General features: G+C 34.6%; 4 protein-coding genes across 5 annotated transcripts in view; 2 read left to right on the top strand and 2 right to left on the bottom strand.

Annotated features, from left to right (window-relative positions):
* Positions 1-1,963: 1,963 nt before the first annotated feature.
* On the top strand, positions 1,964-3,714 carry LOC132169477 (receptor-like protein 54). The gene is made up of 2 exons (XM_059580506.2): positions 1,964-2,804; positions 2,901-3,714. Exons 1-2 carry the CDS (start codon positions 1,964-1,966, stop codon positions 3,626-3,628), a joined length of 1,569 nt encoding a protein of 522 aa, XP_059436489.2. The 3' UTR covers positions 3,629-3,714.
* Positions 3,715-5,866: 2,152 nt separating this feature from the next.
* The window catches only part of LOC132172160 (Metallo-hydrolase/oxidoreductase superfamily protein), a 41,386-nt gene continuing 20,865 nt past the window's right edge, over positions 5,867-26,387 (bottom strand). The window contains exons 10-11 of one of the 2 annotated variants that reach the window (XM_088517595.1): positions 15,098-15,110; positions 5,867-5,901 (exon numbers count right to left, since the gene is read on the bottom strand). The gene's annotated coding sequence lies outside the window, so the exon portion shown is untranslated. Of the gene's footprint in view, positions 5,902-14,890; positions 15,111-26,387 lie in introns of those variants that run through there. The other variant, XM_088517589.1, reaches the window with a different exon arrangement.
* LOC132172251 (receptor-like protein 54) lies at positions 9,712-12,110 on the top strand. The gene is made up of 4 exons (XM_088517580.1): positions 9,712-9,802; positions 9,894-10,555; positions 10,676-11,241; positions 11,374-12,110. The coding sequence occupies exons 2-4, from the start codon at positions 9,900-9,902 to the stop codon at positions 12,093-12,095; spliced, it is 1,944 nt and encodes a 647-aa protein (XP_088373706.1). The 5' UTR covers positions 9,712-9,802; positions 9,894-9,899; the 3' UTR covers positions 12,096-12,110.
* Positions 21,300-24,037, bottom strand: LOC132174498 (glutathione S-transferase T3-like). Its single transcript, XM_088517598.1, has 4 exons — positions 23,839-24,037; positions 22,072-22,488; positions 21,570-21,983; positions 21,300-21,443 (listed from the first exon to the last, which is right to left on the bottom strand). The coding sequence occupies exons 2-4, from the start codon at positions 22,474-22,476 to the stop codon at positions 21,300-21,302; spliced, it is 963 nt and encodes a 320-aa protein (XP_088373724.1). The 5' UTR covers positions 22,477-22,488; positions 23,839-24,037.

Below are 26,387 nucleotides of genomic sequence, written 5' to 3'. Positions count from 1 at the left end.
CACTTTTTTATTTTTTGCCTTTTTAAGTTTTAAAATGGGACAAGCTAGTACACAACCTATAAAAAAAAAAAAGACAAAATTAATACCTCGGTTAGTTTTAATTAACGAAATTTTCACGTGTCACTCACAAAATATGTATTAAAAAAAGTAAAAATAATTAAAAAAATAATAATAATAAAAAGACTAAACCTAAAAAAAAACTAAAAAAAAAAAACACACACATGCTGTCCTCTGTTTGATTGTCGAGAAAACAGGGGAAAGAATTTTTTAGAAACTTGAATGATTTGGAAAATGATGATGATGTGTCGATGACGATGATGAGGTTGGGGACGTTCACTCACCGGTTCAAGAAGAATGGTCAGGGTCATTGTTTTCTTTGTCCATCGATTCAAGAAAAACATGTTGGTGCCATTGTTTTCGTTCCCAACGCTTTAAATCTCCTATTCATCTCTGGATAGTAACTTTTGTATCTTTTCTTCTTTGTCATTCCTTTGGTTGATGATCTGGGTGTGAGCAACATGGGATGGTAGGAGACCCCGACTCAGGACAGCATGGCTAATCTTATTTTTGACTTGTCTACTCAAAAGAAGAGTGGAATGACCGATGATAGGCAGTCCAGTGCATTCATTATATCTCCCATGATTAACGAAGATCCACAGCTAAGGAGGAGACTGGAGAGGTAATGAAGTTGATTAAAATAAGTGGGTTTGGGTTTACAGAGTTTCGAGTTCTACCACAATTTCTACAATTCACAGAAAATTTTACTTAATCTCGTAATGGGCATTCAAAGAAAGCTACCAATTCATCATTTTTTTTTTTTTAATTATTTTTTAATTTTTAATTTTTAGGACATGTGGTATATTATGAGAATTGACACGTGAAAATTCTGTTAATTGGACTAAAGGAACTAACGAAAGTATTGATTTTATTTTTTTTCATAAGTTTGATATTAGATTTATCCCATTTCAAAACTTAGGAAAAAAAAAAAAAAATGAAAATCGAAAGTTATTAACCCTTTTATTTTTTAATCTGCGAAGAGGCTTTTGGAAGACTTCTGACGCAGTTTGGTGAGGTTTGGTAAGAAGAGTCTCCCCTACTCCAAGTCTAAACTTTTTCTCTGTAAAGAGGCTTTTGGAAGACTTCTGACGTGGTTTGGTGAGGTTTGGTAAGAAGCGTCTCCCCTACTCCAAGTCTAAACTTTTTCTCTCTAAAGAGGCTTTTGGAAGACTTTTGACGTGGGTTGGTGAGGTTTGGTAAGAAGCGTCTCCCCTACTCCAAGTCTAAACTTTTTCTCTGTAAAGAGGCTTTTGGAAGACTTTTGACGTGGGTTGGTGAGCTTCTTGGAGCATTCACATTTGGAAACGCTATTTTGTTGGCTAAAAAAAATACCTTTCAACCGACTTAACAAAGGATTTGAATTCTATGAAATTTTTAGGAGAATTATAGTTTTTGAAATTTTAGATTCAAGTTATTAATTTTTATTCAAGAGTCATTATCCAGTCGCGTGTCTTATTATTAATAAAATAATAATATTATTAAAATTTTATTATTATTTTATTAATAGTGGAATACATGGCTTGATAATGGTTCTTGAATAAAAATGAATGGTCTGAATTTGAATTTTCAGAAATTAAAATTCTCCTAGGAATTCTAAGGGATCCGGATCCCTTAACAAAGTAGTCAACCAATTGTTAATATATATATATATATGACCATTAGGAAATTTTTTTTTTTTAAAAAAAAATATATAATGGTTGGTATTTAAAAAAAATGACAATTAAGAAATGACAAATTTTAAAAATATGATTGTTGGAGAAAGAATAGAAAAATAATATTTAAATAAAAAAAGTGAAAATAATTAATTAAAATGTTAAGTCGGAGGTAAGTATTTTAAAAAAGTAGGTAGCTAAAATAGAAAAAAAAAAAAAAAAAAAAAGCTTGTGTTTTAGCTAAAATTTAGTACATGGTTAGGCTTTCAAACAACGAGATTCATGGGGAGATACCAAATTGGATTTGGAATCTTCCTCATCTTTACTCAATGAATCTTTCTTCTAACTATCTGACGACTCTAGATTTGTCTTTACGCGGCATGTCTAATTTGAAAGTCTTAGACCTTCGCTCCAACCAGCTTCAAGGGCAACTCTTGGTTTTCCCAGAACTTGCTATATACTTGGATTTTTCGAAGAATAATTTCAGCTCTTTCATACCACCTAGCATTGGTAATTCCCTTGCTTCCACTTCTTTCCTCTCTCTTTCTAGTAATAAATTTTATGGGAGCATCCCTGAATCAATATGCAATGTTACAAATCTTCGTCTTTTAGATTTGTCTAATAATTCCTTGAGTGGTACGATTCCCCAATGCTTATTTAAGATGAGTGAGTCTCATCAAAACGTGGGGAATCGAGGTTTAGGGGTGCTGAATCTAAGAAAAAACAACTTCATTGGTGCAATTTCTAATTCGTTTCCAAGAAATTGTAGCTTACAAACTTTAAATCTCAATGATAACCAACTGGAAGGAAAGCTGCCAAAATCTCTGGCTAGATGCACATCTTTGGAAGTTTTAGACCTTGGGAACAACCACATCCAGGATGTCTTCCCATGTTACTTGAAGAACTTATCCATGTTGCACGTTCTTGTTCTACGATCTAATAAATTTTACGAGCTCATTGATTGTCCAGGGTCTAATACTTCGTGGTCAATGCTTCAAATTGTAGACCTAGCTGCAAACAATTTCACTGATAAGCTTCCAATAAAATACATTTCTGATTGGAAGGCAATAACGGACGAAAGAAATGAGGCCCAATATCCGTTCAGTCCCCTTCGATTTGAGGATAATTCCTCAACTTGGGCCTTTAAAAGTGATGGAGATCCTAAGAATGTTTTTGAGCAAAACCCGCAACCTCATCGTCCTCATACTTATCAAGAAGTGGTGAATATTTATTATCAAAATGCGGTGACAATTACCATCAAAGGCGTCCAAGTAGAGCTGGTGAAGATCCTAACTATATTCACCTCCCTTGACTTCTCATGCAACAATTTTGACGGGCCTATACCTAGAGAATTAGGAGAACTCAAATCACTACGTGGTCTCAACTTGTCTCATAATGTTTTCACTGGCCAAATCTCACAATCTCTAGGAAAATTGACTTATCTTGAATCATTGGACTTGTCAAGCAACAAGTTTACCGGTGAGATTTCAGTCCAACTTGCAGAAGGTCTTATTTTCCTATCAGTCCTTAACCTTTCATTCAATCAATTGGAGGGAAAGATTCCATTGATCAACCAATTTACAACATTCTCGGAAAGTTCTTACGAAGGAAACATAGGATTATATGGCTTTCCTTTGAAAGAAAAATGCACACATGAAGAGCTGGGATCGTCACCTCCAATATCTAAAGAAGCACATTTGGACTTTGAGAATATAATTGACTGGAACTTCTTAAGTGCTGAATTGAGATTTATTTTTGGCTTTGGGATTGTTATTGGACCTCTTATATTTTGGAAGAGGTGGAGAATATGCTACTTCAAACTTGCTGATGACATTTTTTTCAAGATGTTTCCTCAGCTTTATATTAGAATAGAAAATCGTGGAAGACGAGCACACAGAAATCAGAAACAAAAGCACTAATGATAGTTACAGGGGAGCAATGCAGTCAGGTTTTTTGACTATTAGGTAATACGCCTTTTGGGCATATTTTAGTCGTTTGGGCCTTCTTCGGGTCTCTATTATGGCCTATTTTAAATGATTTTGAAAATAATTATTAGGGTTTTTTTTTTTTTTTTTTTTGTGTGTGTGTATTTTTTGTTTGTTTGTTATTTCCTGTGTAATTTTTGTTTAATACATTGATTAGGTTGTATTGGGGCTTTTTGTTGGTTGCCCAGCCATTTTTCAGTAATTTATATTCCTTTCCTGTTCCAGTTTGTAGTCCAGAAAAAAAAAAAAAAAAAAAAAGAGAAAAAGAAAAAGAAAAAAGTGACGGTTGAGTCCGCCCAGAAATAGGAAAATTCTAGAATAAATGAGAATCCTACAAATATTCCTGCTTCAACCATCTTCTTCATATATATATATATAATGACTTTCATTTACTTTTGATTGACATTGTGAGCAAGACTTTACTAATCAACGTAAAGTGATTAGGACAATACTGCTTTAGAATGTCATTAGGACGATAATGCTTGAGAGAGCAAGGTTTTACTAATCAATACCAATGGAGAAGCAAATTATAAATAAATTGAAACGAAAAACAGTATGTTAAAAAATCAATTGATAGGAAAACCATGAGCACAATGTCATCGCTAGAGACATGATTTTGGTTGCTACTGTTTAGTAACGACAACATTTGTTGTTTCTACTGTGGTCGCTGATAAAGATTCATTAGCGACGACATTCTTAGTGGTCACTGATAATTACTATGAGTGACGACAATCATTGTTGTTAATAATGTTGAAAGTGGTCATTAAAAATACCGTACATTAGATGCTTATCGTTGTTACTATCACCTTATTAGTTATAACAGATGTTGTCGCTTATGTGTTTATCATTAGCGATGACTCAAAATGCCGTCACTAATGGGATGATATTTAGTGACGACAATGTCGTTGCTAATTATAGGATCACTAGCAATGACATTTCGAGTCGTCGCTAATGAGAAAATGACTATGTTCTTTGAGCCCATCCACCAACTCTAGATGTTAATTGTAATTTAAGGCCTAACTAGATCAGATTTGAAAGATGAATTTTGATAGGGAGTAGACAGTTTTGCAAATTACTTGGCAGATCCCTTATATGCTTAAGGTGATCTCAATTCCATTTCCACTAGGGAAAAAAAAAAATGCATTCCCTTTGCATTCTCCTCTACTGGCACGCAGCCTTGGTAAACTCTATAAGCACTTACAATATATGAATGGCAATTTGTATTGGCACGTTGGATTGATTCTGGGATTAACTGGATATATAGGTCAGTCCAAACACAATCTATTTAGTTTAATAGGTCAAACTTCTTAATCCCAACACGACTTGTTTAAATAAGTAGATGACACCACATGATATGACCTATATAACCCATTTAATAAATAGGCCGCGTTGGGTTGACCCAAATGTAGCCGTTTCGACTTGTATATGAATTTAAGTGCCAAAAAAAAAAAAAAATAATAAAATAAAATGAATTTATATAAATTTTAGCATTTTAGGGTTTTTTTTTTTATAAAAAACTAATTTAATTTATACAAATTATACGAGTCATTTATGGGTTAAGTGAGTTAACTTGGAATTGACTCGTTTATTAAATGAGTTAATTCATATTAACCCAAATTGACTCGAACCCGATTATACAAAACCTGAATCTGTTAATTTCATGTTAAATTTGTATCGGATTCAAATGTGATATAAAAAATTGCTAGCTTTAACAAAGTTTGATAGACCTGGGTTTTAGAGGCAATTCTTTCACCTAGTCAATGCTTTCGAATTGCTAATATGAAGAAAAAGCATATTAGTCTATTGGCTTCACCAATCACAAAACCCCCCATCCTTACTAAGGTCGAATTCGATTTCACTATCTGTTAAAATGTCTAGAGAACTTACCAATTAACATAACTAATATTTTTGATCAATTCAAAAGGTAACTTTGGCCACATGCATTTGTGGAGAACGAATACTGAAAATTAGAGGAAACAAATAGTCAAAGTGGGCTTCTATTTTCTTGCAATAAAAACAGTAAAGCTTTCATAATAAATCATTTAATCAACCTTTATATCTATATCAAATCCAAACAGTAATATCTCCAACCGAATTGATAGTAGTGGCAAGCATGGTAAATTTACTTTATTCCTTCTATAATTTGAGTGGTCTCACAATTTAATGTCTCTAGTAAACATCTTTCACAAAGTCTGAAGATCTTTATGAAGCTTCTTTTCCCGATGAAGACAAATAAAATTAAAAGATTATTTTTGATTCAATAAGCCTTTGCTCATCAAAATTACTTGTGAATGATAATACTCATGACAAAAACACCACCTGAATAACAGCCGCAACATAAAATTTAACTTAATTTTGGCACCATTTATTGAGTAATGCTTAAATGTGATATGGTTTTTAAAATCATAATTAAATTTTGATATATTAGTGATTTTAAAAGTCACATCACATTTAAGAGGACTCTAATTTTCCTTATAGCATTACTCCCATTTATTACTTGTTTCATAGTATGGACTCGGGTCAAGAGTCGGGCAGCAGTTGAGATTAGTCAAGCATATGGGTCCATCATGGATGTGCATTTTCACTCCAACCTATTTTTCAATGATAGAAAATTTACCCCAAGTGAACCCATTAAGTATATTGATAGAAATAAGAAGTAAGTAAAAAAAAAGAACTGCTAAATTTGTGCACTGGTTTCAAATTTATTGGGTCCAGTTTAGATAGGTTTCGGGGTAGATCACAATTTACTCCTTGTAATTAGGCCTAATTATATCTTTACCTTCTTGCTAAATCTTCTTATGGATATATTTTGGTTAACCAATCAAGTGATATTTATAGGGGGAGGGGGGCACATCTTGCACCAAATACACGGGCATGCTCCCATTATCTTTAAATTGGGGATGATGGAGTCAAAATCTTGTTCAGGTTGAGACAATTTGGAAGCCACACCATTCAAGTTATGTAGCTTAGAAGTTCATTGTGAAATATATTTCCTATAACTAAATAATTATGAACCTACTTACTAAATGAGGAGGAAGACAGTTCAGAGTTTTAAGGGAATTGCCTCACCTTATCATAGGGGCTATGGGGATTCTCAAACCATCATGTGCAAGTTGCACATGAATTGCTTCCCTGAATACATTTGATGGAAAAACAGAAGATGAGTATCTTTATGATATTTCCAGCATCTACAGGCAGAGTGCATGATAAAATCTCGTGTAATGCTTCCCCTACAACTATTTTACTACTCTTTTACAACTTGTTGACATATGTTAGCATGTGATAGAAGCCATGCAAAAAATAAAAAATAAAAAAAATAAAAGCACCCGCCAATCACGTGTTGACATGTGTCAACAAGTTGTAGGTCTAACATTTTTCTAAAATCTTACTCCCCCAGTTGCAAGGGATCTTCTAACTTTACCACCATAAGCCTAGGGCCATCATGAGAGCAGAGAATAGAAAGCTATAATCATTAAACAGTACAAAAAAATGCAGTATTAGTAACGTGTGTACTGTTCATAATTTTCGCCACGTTACCATTTAGTAATATGTCAGTTTGTGACACGTTACTAAATGTTTTACTAACGTCACTTTACCCACGTAACTAAATGCTAACGTGTCAAATTTGACATGTTAGCAATTTGGAAACTTAAAAAAAAAATTCGAAAACTTTAGTAACATGTCAAAGTTGACACGTTACTAAATGGTAACATATCAAATTTGACATGTTACTAATTTGAAAATTGAAAAAATAAAAAGTAAAATTAAAAAATAAAAAATCGAAAACTTTAGTAACGTGTCAAAGTTGACACGTTACTAAATGATAACGTATCAAATTTGACATGTTACTAATGGGCATTGGAAACACGCGCCAACTGCTTCCCTCTTTTTCTCTTTTTCTTTCTTCTTCCCTCTTTTTTCTTCCTCCCGGTCGTGCTTTTTCTTTCTTCTTTCTTCTTTCCTCTTTCTTCCTTCCTCTTTCTTCTTTCTTCTTCTCTTTTTCTCTCTTTTGCTCTCACGCCCAGTATACTCCCATGGCAGCTCCTTCTTCTCTCATACGGGAAGAAAAAAAAATAAAAGAAGAAGAGAAAAAGAAGAAAAAATAAGAAGAAAATGAAAAAGAGAAGAAAATTTTTTTTGCTGGGTTTGGGTGTTTGAAATTTTTCTGGGTCTGATTTTCTGATTGGTTTGGTTTGACTTTTCAGGTTGAATCCACTTGGGGAATGGACATCTTTGAGAGAGAACGGCCAGTGCACAATGTTTTCGGTGGTGGCAAACGTAGGTTAAATTAATTTTTTATTTTATTTTTTGGAAATTGAATGGGAAGTGTGCTTGAATACAAATTTTTTTTGTTTGTTTAATTTAATTAATTTGTGGTGATGAAATTTGGTTGAATTTGCCTCAGTTTTTTTTTTTTTTTTTGGTTTGATTTGTACATATTTTGCGATTTGTTTGGTTGGTGAGAAAGTGTTGTAGTAGTAGTAATACGAGATCCAGATCTGTCTTTAATAGCAATTTTTGGCTAATATTGGTGTGTTGGTCTAAGCAAACGGTACGTTTTAGAGTTAAAACTAAGCCTATTTTTTTTAATTTTTGGAAAATTTTGTACTGATTTATGCTTTTTTGGTGGCGATTGCCATTATTCTGGATCTATTGTTGTTGTTAGTTGCTGAGATTTCCTCTTAAGATTTTGATGCGATCATATTAGATCTAGATCTAGTTTTATTTGGAAGTGGAGCTTGTGGTTTTATTTTTTTTTTACTAATTTTTTAAACTTTAGTAATGTGTCAAAATGATGGCACATTACTAAACAATTAGTAACGAGTCAATTTCTGACACGTTATTAATGGAAATTTAGTAACATCCAAATTAGTAACATGCTGCACACGTTACTAACCTTTAGTAATGTGTCAAGCCTATTGACACGTTACTAATGTGTTGTTACCAATCAGAAGGTTTTTTTTGTAGTGAACATGAATCGTATAACACATTTGATAAACAGGTTGCGTTGGGTTGACCCGAATATGACATGCATGTTTCGACTTATATATGAATTTAAATGCAAAATAATAATAATAATAATAATAATAATTTTATGGATCGTAAGAATAAATTTTAAGGGAAAGTTTACATACCCCTTCAAACTACCACTCAATTGACAATGTCCTCCATAAACTACCAAAAATTGCCAGGAATGTATACACTTATGACTACCTTGTTGCTCTTGTAAGTTCAATATAACTATGACCTCACACTCTATAAGAATGTAAAAAATAATACCTAAAAATGATAGAAATTTAATTATCCAAATACCCTTCATAGTTTTAGAAAGATGGATTAAGGGCCTGTCCCAATTGCATTCAATTTATTTACAATTTTAAATTAAAAAAAAAAAAAAGATTATTAGTAGGTGTATCTCAACACAAATTATTAGTTATTTTAATTATCATCTTATACATAAAAAATAATATAAATAATAAATTATTAGTTAAAAAACTTCAAATGCTTTTTCTATCTAAGAACTCTTTTGAGGTCCAAATTCCACGAACCATCATGACCAAAAGGCCATTACAAGAAGAGGACCAAAAGATATATAAATTATTATGCATTTCAAAGGATAGTGCAATTTGACCCTTTTTGCTTTTTTTCTCCTAATTGACAATAAAAAATGGTAAGAAGCGTCTCTCCCACTCCAATTCTTTTTTTTTTTTTAAATCTGCGAAGAGGCTTTTGGAAGACTTTTGACGCGGTTTGGTGAGGTAAGAAGCGTCTCCCCTACTCCAATTCTTAATTGTTATTTAAAACATCTGTTGAACATCAATGCTATACGGGAAATACGACAAATTCTCCTGGGAAGACTTTTGACGCGGTTTGGTGAGGTAAGAAGCGTCTTGCGCGGGGTGTTGAAGATGTCTAATTCTTCTGGTTCTATTGCTTTCTCCCTCTCGGCTATAGCCTATTATGCCTATATATTATAATAAATAGCATTCCTGTTTATGTACACTTGGAGATCAACTCTCATCATTCATTCTTCCTTTCTTTGGAAGCAAAGCTTTTACTACTCTTCGAGACTTGCGTTGCCAAATTTGAGTGGGTTTCTGTTAAAATGTAATCTACTCTTACTCTCTTGAACTTACTAGTAATTTGGTTTATTCTTCAACTAATTTTTATTGTGCATGTGGGTGTCTCTTTTTTGCAGCCTTCAATGAGGAATACTCCACTCTTTTCATGCCTTTTCTTGATGTTCATATTCTGCATCTCTATGTCGTCTGGACAGAAGGCTGATGAATGTCTTCGCAGTCAGGAATCCTTGTTGCTGGAGTGGAAGAACAGCCTCGTATTTGACAATGCTTCATCCACAAAATTGGTGCACTGGAATCAAAGTGTCGATTGCTGTTCATGGAAAGGCGTAATTTGCAATGAGGGTAACGTTACTGGCCTTGACGTGACCAATGAATCCATCTCGGATGGGCTCGATAAGTCAAGCAGCCTCTCATGTCTTCTGTATCTCCAACACCTGGATTTGGCTTATAACAAGTTGAAAATATTTCCTCACTTCTTGAGAGATCAATCCACATTAGTAGCACTAAACCTTTCAAACAACGAGATTCATGGAGAGATACCAAATTGGATTTGGACTCTTCCTTCTCTTTGCTCATTGAATCTCTCTTATAACTACCTGATGACTCTAAATTTGTCTTTACTCGGCATGTCTAATTTCATAATCTTAGACCTTCACTCCAACCAACTTCAAGGGCAACTCTTGGCTTTCCCAAAACTTGCTATGTACTTGGATTTTTCGAGGAATAATTTCAGCTCTGTCATACCACCTAGCATTGGTAATCCATTTGCTAGCATTGGTAATACATTTGCTAGCACATTTGCTAGCATTGGTAATACATTTGCTAGCATTGGTAATCCATTTGCTAGCATTGGTAATCCACTTGGTGTCACTCCTTTCCCCTCATTTGGTGTCACTTCTTTCCTCTCTCTTTCAAGCAATAAATTTCATGGGAGCATCCCAGAATCAATATGCAATATTACAAATCTTCGTTTTCTAGATTTGTCTAATAATTCATTGAGTGGTACGATTCCCCAATGCTTATTTCACATGAGTAAGCAAGACATGTCGAATCAAGGTTTAGGGGTGTTGAATCTAAAGAAAAACAGCCTCACCGGTGCAATTTCTAATTCGTTTCCAAGAAATTGTAGCTTACAAACTTTAAATCTCAATGATAACCAACTGGAAGGAAAGCTGCCAAAATCTCTAGCTAGATGCACTTCTTTGGAAGTTTTAGACCTCGGGAACAACCGCATCAAGGATGTTTTCCCATGTTACTTGAAGAACTTATCCGTGTTGCGCGTCCTTGTTCTACGATCTAACAAATTTTACGGGCTCATTGATTGTCCAGGGCCTAATGCTTCATGGTCAATGCTTCAAATTGTAGATCTAGCTGTAAACAATTTCACTGGTAAGCTTCCAATAAAATACCTTTCTGATTGGAAAGCATTAATGGATGAAAAAAATGCGGCCCGATATCGGCTCGGTCCCCTCCGATTTGAGGATGCTTCCCTCCGATTTGCGGTTGCGGGTTTAGGTACTTCCACACCTTTTGTCTCAGTTTCTATTACATTTAGTGCCTCTGGTAGTGAGACATTTAGTGTGGGTGTTGAGCCAGCCACGCAATCTTATACTTATCAAGACGTGGTGAATATTTATTATCAAAATGGGGTAACAATTACCATCAAAGGCGTCCAAGTAGAGCTGGTGAAGATCCTAACTATATTCACCTCCCTTGACTTCTCATGCAACAATTTTGACGGGCCTATACCTAGAGAATTAGAAGAACTCAAATCACTACGTGGTCTCAACTTGTCTCATAATGCTTTCACTGGCCAAATCTCACAATCTCTAGGAAAATTGACTTATCTTGAATCATTGGACTTGTCAAGCAACAAGTTTACCGGTGAGATTTCAGTCCAACTTGCAGAAGGTCTTATTTTCCTATCAGTCCTTAACCTTTCATTCAATCAATTGGAGGGAAAGATTCCATTGATCAAACAATTTACAACATTCTCGGAAAGTTCTTACGAAGGAAACATAGGATTATGTGGCTTTCCTTTGAAAGAAAATTGTACACAGCCGAGATCGTCACCTCCAACATCTAAAGAAGCACATTCGGATTTTGGGAATAGAATTGACTGGAACTTCTTAAGTGCTGAATTGGGATTTATTTTTGGCTTTGGGATTGTTATTGGGCCTCTTATGTTTTGGAAGAGGTGGAGGATATGCTACTTCAAACTTGCTGATGACATTTTTTTCAAGATGTTTCCTCAGATTTATATTAGAATAGAAAATCGTGGAAGACGAGCACACAGAAATCAGAAACAAAGGCATTAATGATAGTTACGGGGAGCAATGCAGTCAGGTTTGACTATTAGGTAATACGCCTTTTGGGCATATTTTAGTCATTTGGGCCTTCTTTTGAGTCACTATCATGGCCTATTTTAAATGATTTTGAAAATAATTATTAGTGTATTTAGGGTTATTTTTTTGTATTTTTTTTTTGTTATTTCCTGTGTAATTTTTGTTTACTGCATTGATTAGGTTGTATTGGTGCTTAGTGTTGGTTGCCCAGCCATTTTCAGTAAATTTCTATTCCTTTCCTGTTCTTGTTTGAAGTCCAGAAAAAAAAAAAAAAGAAATAAAAAAAGAAAAGAGTAGCGCTTTCCCAATTCATGATCACAAAACTGACGTGTTGGATACTAATCTCCCTAATTAACCAAAAAAAAAAAAAAAAAAAATTGGCTTTGAGTCCGGCAAGAAATAGGAAATTTCTAGAATAAATGAGAATCATATATATATATATATATATATATATATATAGGTAATTGTATAATAAGTCCCTAAGTCAACCCTCCAAAATTTAAAAATTCTTAATTTTTTTTTTTTCAAAAATTTACTCAGTAAATCAATCAAAATGACAATAAAATTCTTACCGTCAAATTTTTTTAACAGCCATAGTCCTACTCAAAACGCACCGTTTCACCTCATTAAAAAAAAATTGAACGTATGAGGTAGTTTGCCCACTCCTAGGATGGCTGCAAACCACCCCTGGGGTGGCCTGGTTTGGGGTGGCCTGTGAGCCACTTTAAACCACCCATCAAAGCCACCCCATGGGTGGTTTGGGGTGGCCCATCCACCAACTGGGTGGCTCGCGGCGACCGCATGGGTGGTTGGAGGTGGCTGCGTAAACCCCCCATGGGGTGGCCTGCATTGATTAGGTTGTATTGGGCTTATTGTTGGTTGCCTTGGCATTTTTCTGTAATTTCTATACCTTTCCGGTTTATGTTTGTAGTCCAGAAAAAATAACTAAAAAATAAAAAATAAAATAAAATAAAATAGTAGCGCTTTCCCAATTCGTGATCACAAAACAGAGTGTTGGATACTAATCTCCCTAATTAACCACAAAAATAAAAAGTGACCGGTGAGTCGAGAAATAGGAAATTTCTAGAATAAATGAGAATCCCACAAATATTCCTGCTTCAACAATCTTCTTCAAAATTATATACCTATAAAATGACCTTCATTTACTTTTGATTGACATTTTGAGAAAGACTTTACTAATCAACGTAAAGTGATTAGGACGATACTGCTTGAGAGAGCAAGATTTTACTAATCCATACCAATGGAGAAGCATATCAGAAATAAATTGAAAATAAAAACAGTATTTTAAAAATCAATGGATGGGAGAACCATGAGCACAATGTCGTTGCTAAAAGCATGATTTTGGTTGCTAATGATTAGTAATGACAACATTTGTTGTTTTTACTGTGGTCGCAAATACCTCGTCGCTAAAGATTCATTAGCGACGACATTCTTAGTGATCGCTAATAATTACTATCAGCTACGACAATCACGTTGTTAATAATGTTGAAAGTGGTCGCTAAAAATATCTTACATTAGATGCTTGTTATCGTTACCATCACCTTATCAGTGACAATAGTTATTGTTACTAATGTGTTTATCATTAGCGATGACTCAAAATGTCGTCACTAATGGGATGACACTTAGTGACAACAATGTTGTTGCTAATTATAGGATCACTAGCGATGACATTTCGAATCGTCGCTAATGAAACGCGTTAGCAACTCCGGTCGCAAATAATAATTAATGTCCTTTTTTTCTTTTTCTAAAAAAAAAGAAGTAAAAAAATGCCAAATGCTCTCTCTCTCTCTTTCTTTTTTTTTTCTTTTCCAATTTCTAATTTGGCTTCGGCAGCTATGAGAAAATTACTTGGCAGATCCCTTATATGCTTAAGGTGATCTCAATTCCATTTCCACTAGGGCCAAAAAAAAAAAAAAAAAAAAATCCCTTTGCATTCTCCTCTACTGGCATGCAGCCTTGGTAAACTTTATAAACACTTAAAATATATGACTCTGGCAGTTTGTATTTGCACCTTGGATTGACTCAGGAATTAACCTGATATAGGTCAATTTGAATACAATCTATTTAGTTAAACATGTCAAGCTCTCTAACCCTAACATGACTTGTTTAAATAAGCGAATAACACAATACGATAAGACATGTATAACCCATTTAATAAATAGGTCGGGTTGGGTTAACCCAAATGTAATCGTTTCTACTTGTATATGAATTTAAATACTATATATATATATATATATATATATATATATATATATATATAATGACTTTATATAAATTTTAGCCTTTTAGGGTTTTGCTTATTAATTGTAAAAAAAAAAAAAAAAATTAATTTATACAAGTTATACGGGTCACTCATGGGTTAAGTGAGTTAACTCTTGACTCAAACCCGATTATACAAAACCTCAAACCGCTAATTTCATGTTAAATTTGTATCAGATTCAAATGTCATATAAAAAAATTGCTAGCTTTACCAAAGTTTGATAGACCTGGGTTTTAGAGGCAATTCTTTCACCTAGTCAATGCGTTGAATTGCTAATATGAAGAAAAGGCCTATTAGTCTATTGGCTTCACAAAACCCCCATCCTTATTGAAGGTCGAATTCGATTTCACTTTCAGTTAAAATGTTTAGAGAACTTACCGATTAACATAACTATTATTTTTGATCAAATCAAAAGGCTTCTTTCACCACCTGCATGTGTGGAGAAAGAATACTGAAAATTAGAGGAAACAAATAGTTAAAGTGGGCTTCTATTTTCTTCCAATAAAAACAGTAAAGCTTTCATAAATCATCTAATCTATCTTTATATCTATATCAAATCCAAACAGTGATCTCTCCAGTCGAATTGATAGTAGTGGCAAGCATGGTAACTTTACTTTATTCCTTCTATAATTTGAGTGGTCTCACAATTTAACATCTCTGGTAAACATCTTTCACAAAGTTGAAGATCTTTATGGAGCTTCTTTTTCCTAGGAAGACAAATAGAATTAAAAGATTATTTTGGTTTCAATAAGCCTTTGCTCATCAAAATTATTTGTGAATGATAACACTCATGACAAAAATACCACCTGAATAACAACCACAACATAAAATTTAACTTAATTTGGCACCATTTATTGAGTAATGCTAGAACTTATCTCTCAAATGTGATGTGTCTTTTAGAATCACCATTGAATTTTGATTTATTGGTGATCTTAGAAATCACATGACATTTGGGAAGACTTTAGTTCTTCTTATAGCATTACTCCCATTTATTACTTGTTTCATAGTATGAACTCGGATCAAGAGTCGGTCAGCGGTTGAGATTAGTCAAGCACATGGGTACACCATGGATGTGCATTTTCACTCGAACCTATTTTTCAATGATAGAAAATTTACCCCAAGTGAACCCATTAAGTATTGATAGAAAAAAGAAGTAACAAGATTTAAAAAAAAAAAAAAGATTCCATTAACTAGAGGTGCCGAATGTCCCTTCTTATACCAAAAAAGTGCAAATGAATTTCGTCTTTATTCAGATAATTTATTTTCTGACATTATTGTCAACCACATAAATCAAAATTCTAGTCTTCTAAACACTGATATTCACTTCTCTTATAATTTCCATCTTAAACACTTTTTTTTCACCCCCTTTTTTTTTTCATGCACTAACCTACATACAAAGTATTAAAAATTATATTCATTAAATTTTGCTTAGTAGAAATTATGGATACAAAGAACTGCTAACTTGTGCACTGGTTTCAAATTTATTGGGTCCAGTTCGGATAGGTTTCAGGGTAGATCACAATTTACTCCTTGTAATTAGGCCTAAACGTTGCAACAATTTGGAAGTCACACCATTCAAGTTATGTAGCTTAGAAGTTCTATTGTGAAATATATTTCCTATAACTAAATAATTATGAACCTACTTACTAAATGAGGAGGAAGACAGTTCAGAGTTTTAAGGGAATTGCCTCACCTTATCATAGTGGCTATGGGGATTCTCAAACCATCATGTGCAAGTTGCACATGAATTGCTTCCCTGAATACATTTGATGGAAAAACAGAAGATGAGTATCTTTATGATATTTCCAGCATCTACAGGCAGAGTGCATGATAAAATCTCGTGTAATGCTTCCCCTACAACTATTTTACTACTCTTTTACAACTTGTTGACATATGTTAGCATGTGATGGAAGCCATGCCAAAATTATAAAAAAAAAAATTAGCACCTTCCAATCATGTATTGACACATGTTAACAAGTTGCAAAAGAGTTGTAGGTCTAACATTTTTCTAAAATCTTACTCCCCCAATTGCAAGGGATCTTCTAACTGTACTACCATAAGCCTAGGGCCTTCACGAGAGCAGAGAATAGAAAGCTATAATCATTAAACAGTGAGTTTGTACCTTTTAGTCCATTCTATAAGAAACTCATTGTCCTTGCGGTGATCAAATCCATGAGTCATACCAATAAACAGGGCTCTTTTAGGAAATATCCTCTTCACAGCTTCAAGTGACTGCGAAACTAGTTAACGTGACATGAGCAGAATATTGACATTAAGGGAAATTATATAACGGTTAAATTTGAGTATGAAAACAGACCTGTGGCAAGCAAAGGAGAACATTATTGGATCCATCCAGCAAAAAGAATAAAGGCAAATCAGAATATAATTAGATTAATTCCTGGGAAGGCAAAACAAAATACATAAAAAGAAAAATATGTATGAGCAGATATAAAAAGAGGTAGCAGGAATGAACAGATTGGAGGAAGCTTTAAGTTCGTAGATCCAAGCTTGTTCTCTCTCGATCATCGAAGCTTCGAGGGTTCCTTTCTCTCCAAATACACTACATTAGAGCATTTCCAGCAGCTTCCCTGTCATATTCCCTAAGTTTAGGGAACCAAACTACTTTTTGCTTCCCTATCTACATACACTCCACAATAGCTTCCTTTTATCGTTCCCTATATTAATTAAATATTATTTTTTACTTTTCTTCATTTTTTTTATTCTTTATTTTTATACTTTTTTAATGATTCTCTTTTAACTAAACCAACCAACAACTATTTTGTCAATTTCATTCTATGATTGTCTTTTTGTTTTCCTTTTTTTTTTTTTTTACTTTTTTTTTTTTTTTTTTGTAATGAACCAACGGCCATTTTTTTTAATGAACCAACAGCTATCTTTTTTTTTTTTTTTTTTGTACTGGCAATGTTTCACTGTTTTGTAGCACAGCAGTGTTTCACTATTTTGTACCTGATTTTGGACTGTTGGCTGGCAGGTTTTTATAGCCAACGGTCCAAAATAGCCAGGTTTTTATAGCCAACCGTTGGCTGGCAGTGATACAGGTTTTTGTTTTTTGGCAGTATTTCACAGGTTTCACAGGCTTTTCTTTTTGCTGGCAGTTTAATTTTTTTTTTTTTTTTTTGTTCAACGGCTACCTCAAATGTGTATATATATATATATATATATATATATCTTATTGTTGGTAGTTTAACATATAGCCATTATTTCTAGTTTTCATATATTTGAACCCAAATATCTCTTTCATTCATTCTTTCCCTTTTTTTTTTTTATTTTTTTATTTTTTTATTTTTTTATGAATCATATTTTTAAACTTGATGATCTTTTATATGACTCTTCTTCAGATGATGAGTTAGAAATAATTTCAGCAATTGCTATGGCAAAAGAACGATTTGATAGCGAAAGAGGATCAATATCACGTCGTGATTCTGGTCAACGCCGCAATACTATTTGCCGTAATTCTTTGCAAGGTCAAGAAAACCTTTTCCGCGACTATTTTGCTGCATCGCCAGTTTATCCAGCCAAAAAATTTCGGAGGAGGTTTCGTATGCGTCGTGAACTTTTTATCTACATTCATGATGCAATAGTAGATCATGAGCCATATTTTCTCCAAAAAAGAAATGCTGCTGGCAAGCTTGGGCACTCTTCCCTACCAAAGATGACTGCCGCACTTAGAATGCTCGCTTATGGAGTAACGGCAGATCTTATGGATGAATACTTACGAATTGGAGAATCTACTGCAATGGAGTGTTTTAAACTATTTGTTCAAGCGGTGAATTCAAAATTTTCCACCGAGTACTTGAGGTCGCCAACCCAAGATGATGTTGCTAGATTGCTAGCAATTGGCGCAAGTCGTGGATTTCCAGGTATGTTGGGAAGCATTGATTGCATGCATTGGAAGTGGAAGAACTGTCCAAATGCTTGGAAAGGTATGTATTCTGGTCATATCCATGAACCAACTATTATTTTGGAAGCCGTGGCATCTTATGATCTTTGGATATGGCATGCATTTTTTGGGTTACCAGGGTCTCACAATGACATCAATGTGTTAGAACGGTCTTCTGTATTTACCAATCTAGCTGAAGGGCGTGCACCTCTAGTAAACTACTCACTCAATGGTCACAACTACACAATGGGATACTATCTTGCCGATGGTATATATCCTCAATGGGCAACATTCGTAAAAACAATTCATGCTCCACAAGGAAATAAAAGAAAGAATTTTGCTGCATCTCAAGAGTCAGCAAGGAAGGATGTAGAGCGGGCATTTGGAGTACTTCAAGCGCGATTTGGTATTGTGCGTGGACCTGCACGTTTACACAAACCTGAAATGCTTAAAGAGATTATGATGGCGTGCATAATATTGCATAATATGATCGTTGAAGACGAGCGAGATTTATACCTTGGAGCAGATGACTTCGATTATGAACAAATCAATGAGATTCCACTCGAACCACCATCACATGAGCATACAGTTGAGTTTTTGGAATTCATACAAAATCATCATCGTATTAGAGATCGAGTAACTCATTCTCAACTCCAGTCGGACCTGGTCGAGCATTTATGGCAACTACATGGCCAATAAGAACTTTTGATTTTAAATTTTGTATGATTGCACTATGGCTAATTGTATTTTTTTTTTTTTTAATACCTAGTCTATTAACAAATATATTAAAAACTACATGGCCTATAAGGAAGTTGGCGGTAGTGCACGTGACCAAATCCAGGCCTCCATTATAATTATGTCTATTGTCCAGTGTGTGCCATGTGAGTCATCTGCAAAAGTTTTTGTTAATGTTAAGAATCCAACCTTGTTGGATCCCACCAGACACCAAATCAGCCATGCCATTAAAAAAAAAAATGGTGAATTCGTATGATTGCACCTTCAGTTTGTCTTAGAACACATTAAAAAAAAAGAGAATGGTAATTGAAGAGTTTCCTTAAAACATAACAATTTCCTTTAGTTTAGGAGTGTTCTGTACAGCACATATGTAAGGTAGATAAAAAGGCTACCAAGACTACAGATAAAAAGGCTACCAAGATATTTGGGGAAAGAAATAGTTATTATAACAACCTATGCCAAGGGTCATCAAATATATTATCCAGTTCAGGAAATTGAGGATCATCTTCACCAGGGACCCAGGGTTCTAGTTCTCTCTCCATCTCAACATATCGAGATTGTGATATGGAGGAGTCCAGCATAAGCTCCTGCTGCTTTTCATGTTGGACTTCATGTGATAACTCATCCCTGGTTACAGATACCCCCTGGCAACATCAACATTAAACCCAATTAGATAGATAAAATACAAACTTAGCCACAACATCTGACACAAGGCTAAGATTTCTCTATTACACAATCATGATTATTCTAATATTGCTGCATCATCTCAATGAATATGAAGCAAAGAACTAACATCATCCCTGATTATTAGAGGATATATGGACAAGTGAGATTGTCAACCCCTAGGTCAGCTCCAAAATGGAACAGTAATAAAGGCTGTGAAACCCATGGGTTCTGTCATGGCATGCATTATAGTATTAAAGATGCAGAATTTGGTGTGGAATAAGTTGAAACCAGTATGTGATGTTCAATAAACCAAGTTTGCAAAAACATTCACATGCTCCTCCATTATTCTAAGAACAAATGTTTTTCTTTAAAATGCAGACACTTAATTCTAAAACAAAATTCTAACATCACTACTGTAAGCAGAGCCATCTTTCACAAATTCTCCATCAAGACCGGCCAAACCAAAAAATTAAATACCCAATTCTCATAAAAGGCAGCCAAGTCACCCAGCTTACTAAAATATAAGTAATTGACCCCAAGTGGAGCTACCCTTGGGACCTAAACATGATTTCCCACTACTTAAACCCTTCGGTGACACCTTATTCTCAAATCTAACAAATAGCGAACACATTTTTACTCAACCCAATTCACCTAGCTACAACTTTGGTGAAAAGCAAAGCAATATCGACAGTTCCTGAAGAACCAAGGGTTCACTTCAAGAAACACCCACATCAATGAAGTAACAAGGTATGCTGCAGTGCATTGGCAAACAAGAAAAATGCCAAATTAACAAACTTTTCTGCATAACTCTGAAACCACGAACATTTGCAAAGTAACACTAAAAGAATTGAAAATGACTGCTACGAAAAATAAATTCCAAGGAATTAAAAAATCCCGACTTCAAGGCCTATTTTCCAAGATTTCCACGTAAGGTCCCCTCACAATTCCATCTTAATCCAAAATCCAAAGCACAATTCAACACGACCAAACGGCAAACACAGATCCTAAATTACATCCAAATATTAATACTATTACAAGAAATTTACAAAAATTCTTGAAACTAACGACCGTCAAGAAAAGTTTGAGACGGTTATACTTACAACCAACGGTACGCTTGGCTCTCCCCGTTCACCGTTGATGGCTTCCTTCATTGGAACCAAATTCTAAAAATTCGATAACAAAAACAACATGAAAAAAAAAAAAAAAAAATTAGGATAAACATTCACATATTTACAAACAATTAGCAATAACGCACTCAATTTTGGAGAATTTATAGATAGTAATACGGTAATACCTGAAAAAGAATATACCCAATTGCGCATCAAAGAAATGGGACAATTTTAGAGAGAATGATCGATTGCTTTCACTGCCTTTGCACACAAAGAAAAGGAACTTGATACATTGATTTACAAAATTACACAAATGCTACACCTTCAGTTAGAACCTCATCAAAGAAGATCTTCATACATGTAAACAACACAAGCATTCTTAGCTTTAATCAATGTGCAACAAAGAGGTCTGTGCTATTCTTACTTTCAATAGCAAAATAGTCACTGAACAAAAAGATGACAAAATAATACCCAAAGACCGATGACTATTTACTACTACGCTTCTCAATGATTTCCATTTGGAGAGATTGAATATATTCAAACTGCATTTTAGACAAGTGGCTTGTATCCATCATCATAATTTCTCTTTCTTCTTTCTTTTGTTCCCTTGCCTCTTTCCTAAGTTCAACCTCAAGCTTTTGTTTTTCAAATTCTGCTTTCTTTTGCTCCCTTTCCTCTTTCTTAAGTTCAACCTCAAGCTTTTGTTTCTCAAATTCTTCTTTCTTTTGCTCCCTTTCCTCTTTCCTAAGTTCAACCTCAAGCTTTTGTTTCTCAATACGAATGATCTCCTCCTTTGTCGTATCGATCTCTTTCTTTCTCTCCTCATGTAATCTCTTCTTCGCTTCCGCTAATCCACTCAAAACCTCCATCACAATCTCTTTCTCTCCACAATTGTTGCTCTTTCTTTTTCTCTCTCTCTCTTTTGCAGCCTTCTTGCCTATAGGTCTCTCCAAGGCTACATGTACATCTTGATCATTGTTATCTTCCCCTAAATGTATAACATCTAGCGGATAAGAAGTACTTGTATCAAGGCATTTCCTTTTCAAATCTGATTGAGTCAACATATATTTCTTCCATTTCGGTACTGTCTTCAACATATTCCACAAATGTTCAAATTGAAATATGGCATTGTTATTCAACTCCTGGTACATAGCCTTTGCCATATTGATCTAAAAGAAAATTCAGAAAATGAAAATGATTAAAATCTTGAATCAAATAAATGACTAATTTACACTACTAGTAAGAAATCATTTATACCTTATCTTGCTCACCAATACCACTTTGATTCCTATGTTCAACTTGTTCTAAGTACCCACAGAATTTGTTGATGACTTTTTGGATGAAAGACCATCGATTTGATAAAGAATGTGCAGTCCGTTCTACAGTGGTTTCTTTCTTGTTCTCATTATAGTTCTCCAAAATCCTATCCCAAAATTTGGTGCTTTTTTGAGAATTCCCTTGAATTGGATCAAGGCCAGTATTGAGCCAAGCCTTTACTAGTAAAACGTCTTCTTCTATTGAGAAGTTTGTTTTTTTAGTAGTAGACTTCTTTTTAGGTTGGGGTGGATTTTCATTGTTGTATTGACGCCCCTCTTGTAAGAGCATGGTGAAGCTTTGGGAAGGAGTTTCATTGAACTCTTGCAACCCCTCTTGTGAGTCCATGAGTGCAAGTAGCTGAATGAAAAAAAAGGAACTAAAAATATCATAAATTTGGTTCCATTCATGGATCCATGTAACATTAAAGATGTACACATAACATCCTAATTTGCCTTGAACCAGTCCCTTAACAATAAGGAGAATAAACTCTAAATGATATTCAAAGATGCACTTTTGGCTTGGGAAATCAAAGGGTACAAAAGCACTCAAAGACTAAGCTGTAAATTTAAATTGAAGCAACACATTATTCAATCTATGGTGCTAGCTACAATGTGGGATCTACTACCCTAATTTATTGGGTTCGATTAACAATGTAAATACACATTTAAGATGGGAGGTGTGTGGCACTTTACATATCACTGCAAATTGCAGAAAATGTAGGCTCTACAAAACTTGAGGAAGAAGAGGATATCTACCCCAACTACCCCAACAAATCCACAATGACAACAAATCTGATCTCACACCCATCTAACCTCCCCAACAATCTGACCCAAGTATATAACCAATTTCCTCAAGAGACGCTTCCAATGAACACCAAGAACCAAATATAGAAAAATAATTCATGCAGCTCTAAAGTGACAATTTCTAAAACCAGTAATTGTGGGAAGTCCATCTAATTGATTCTAGTTTTACTGAAGATCTAGGTTTTACTGAAACCAGTAAGTCGAACACAGTAAGTCGAACACAGTCTAGGTTTTACTGAAGATCTCCTTATGATGCCTTTCCTCCCTTCGTTCTTTTTCCTTTTTCATGAAATCCATCTAATTGATTCTTGAAACCACAAAAAACATGTCATTCAATATTTCAAAACGGAGAAGAATAAAAAAAGCCATTGAAGCCCCCCCAGAGTCTATTAGCAATAAACAAATAACCAGTAACTTGGAGTTTAACATACATAACTTGGAGTTTAACATACACCGATGAAATTTAACTAGAAAACCCATCATTTAATCAAGAAAATCCACAGCCCCACAAAGAAAGTGTCATACAGCAAGGACGGAAATCAATAACCCTAACTTGTAGAATAATTCAGTCTAAAATCAGGGCTTTAATCGCCACCCAGATGAATATAAGGAATTGGCTAAGCACAAAGCAATAATAGCAAAATGCCCTGTGAATATCAAAGCCAACTCCTAGCCATAAAGAACAACAAGAACACCAAAATTAGGCTGGGATTTGAAAGCGTTTTACTTCTCTTCCTCTCCAAGGTTTCTCAAACCTTCTCAATAAATATAAGAATTCTATATACAAAATAATTTCAAAACATTTGATTACAGAGCAATGAACATTTAGGAGAAGACAAACCCATATTTAGGAGAAATCGAACAAAAGGGAAGAATGAACCTTTCTTCCAATCGAAGAACGAACCTTTCTGAGCTGGACACTACGCTCGCCGGAAAAGGACTGGTTCAGCTTTGCCCAGGCGCTGCCCACTCCACGACGACGGTGGCTCAACCACCGTTCTTCAGTCTCTCTCTCTCGGCTTGAACAGAACGCTCACCATTCTCTCTCAATCTCGAATTTTCTCTCTTTTCGGTCTCCTCTCTACCTTGTGTAGAACAGATGAAACTTGAGAGGTTGAAGAAGACGGAATTTTCGCAGAGAGAGCTTGTATTGAGCGAGATGGGTGGCGTGTTGGACAGGAAAGAGAGAGCTTGCGTTGCGTTGAGACTTGTGCTGACAGGAGAGAGAAAGATTTATTTTTCAATTTAATAAGCCTTAGGATTGCTACAGTGGAGCCCAATATATTAGGTTCCACTGTAGCATCTGATGGTTTAAGGAACCATTTAGGGAATCTGCTGTGGGACGTTTTTTGTGATTTTTTGGACATATTCCCTAAACATAGGGAACAGACCCCCTTATAGGGAAGCTGCTGGGAATGCTCTTAGAAAGAAAGGAATTGTATTCCAAACAATATTGATGGTTCCTTTCTTCTTTACCATGATACACAACTCTCTTGCGACATCACAATGAAGAAGAAGATGATCCATGGTTTTTCCGCTCTTTTTATACATACAACACCAATCTATCACTATGTTATGACACTTGTGAAGATTATCCAAAGTGAGAATTTTACTAAGGAAAGCTGCCAAAGTAAAGAAAGCAACCTCAAAGGAGCCTTAATTAGTCCTTCAAATGCTCTTCCAAGGAAAAGGGGAGTCAACATTAGTAAGAAGAACCTTATAAAAGGATTTGACCTCAAAAGGTCTTCTTGTTTAGGACATCCAACAAAACCTATCATCGCCTCCCAACCCACCCTAGTGGAATACAAAACATTGAAGAAAGAGGAGACAGAGTCCACATCCTAATCATGCACCAACCCGGTGAAGTTAATGTCCCAATGAACCGTATCATTGTTCACACTCCTAAGGTCAGCCACCATTGCAACCCTATTCCTTGCAAGGAAAAATAAATACAGAAAAGATTCCTTCAAAGAATGATTTCCACACCATAACTCATGTCATAACCCGGTACGAGAGCCATCGCCCACCTTCACACTAATAAAATTAGAGAAAACATCCCACCCTCTCCTAGTGTGTTTTTAAAGACTCACTCCATAATTTCCAATGACCCCCTTAGTACACCATTAGGCTAGCTTCTTTGAACCCATCCACCAACTCTACATGTTTATTGTAATTTAAGGCCTAAGATGATAGAGACTAGACAGTTTTGCAAATTCCTCTTATATGCTCAAGGTGATCCCAAATCCCAATTCTAGTTTCACTAGGGCAAACAGAAAAGGAAGGCCTTCCCTTTGCATTCTTGGTAAAATTTATAAACACCTACAACATACAGCTTTGCCTATGGTGTGTCATGTTTATGTCGAGTCGAGTTGACTCACGGATCAGCCCAATATGACATGGTTTATTTAGCTAAACAAGTCAAATTCCTTACATCATAATACAACCAATTTAAATAAAGGGTGGCACAATACAGCATGAACCATATAATACATTTGATAAACAAGTTGCGTTGGATTGACCCAAATACGACGTGTTTCGACTTATATATGAATTCAAATAATAATAATAATTTTTTATGGATTGTAAGAATAAATTTTAGGGGAAAGTCTACATAACCCCCTCAAATTACCACTCAATTAACAATGTCCCTCCTGAACTATAAAAAATTGTTGCTCTTACATGTAAAAGTTGCTCTTGTAAGTTCAATATAACTATGACCTCACATGCTATAAGAATGTAAAAAATAATACCTAAAAATGATAGAAATTGAATTATCAAAATACCCTTCATAGCTTTAGAAAGATGGATTAACTTACAAAAAGAATGTAGATAATTGCAAAATATATATATATATATGTCAAATAGAGTCGCTACTTAAACATGACCCAATTGCATTCAATGTATTTACCATTTTTAATTTTTAATTTTTTTAAAAAAATATTATTAGTAGATGTATCTCAACACAAATTATTAGTTATTGTAATTATCATCTTCTACCTAAAAATTAATATAAATAATAAATTATTAGTTAAAAAAACTTCACATGCTTTTTCTAGCTAAGAACTCTTTTGAGGTCCAAAAGGCCCAATACAAGAAGAGGACCAAAAGATATATAAATTAAGCATTTCAAAGGATAGTGCAATTTGTTCATTTTTTGTTTTTTCTCCTAATTGATAAAAAATGGTAAGGAGCGTCTCTCCCACTCCATTTGTTTTTTTCTTCTGCAAAGAGGCTTTTTGAAGACTTTTGACGCGGTTTGGTAACTTGGCTAGCTTTGTTAAGACTTAAGAAGCGTCTCCCCTTTTTCTCAACCGGTTCAACAAAGTAGCCAACCAATTGTTGAGCAATTACACTTACAGTGCTATGTAGCTCAACAATCAATATCTTATCTAATTAAAAAAAAAAAAAAAAAAAAAATTGTTATTTTCTCTCTCCTCTAATAAAAAATACTTT

This window comes from Corylus avellana, chromosome 1 (assembly GCF_965113065.1).
Source record: "Corylus avellana chromosome 1, dhCorAvel1.hap1.2, whole genome shotgun sequence".
Lineage (NCBI taxonomy): Eukaryota > Viridiplantae > Streptophyta > Magnoliopsida > Fagales > Betulaceae > Corylus > Corylus avellana.
The sequence above is the reverse complement of the archived record's forward strand: the minus strand, read 5'-3'. Positions and strand labels throughout refer to the sequence as shown.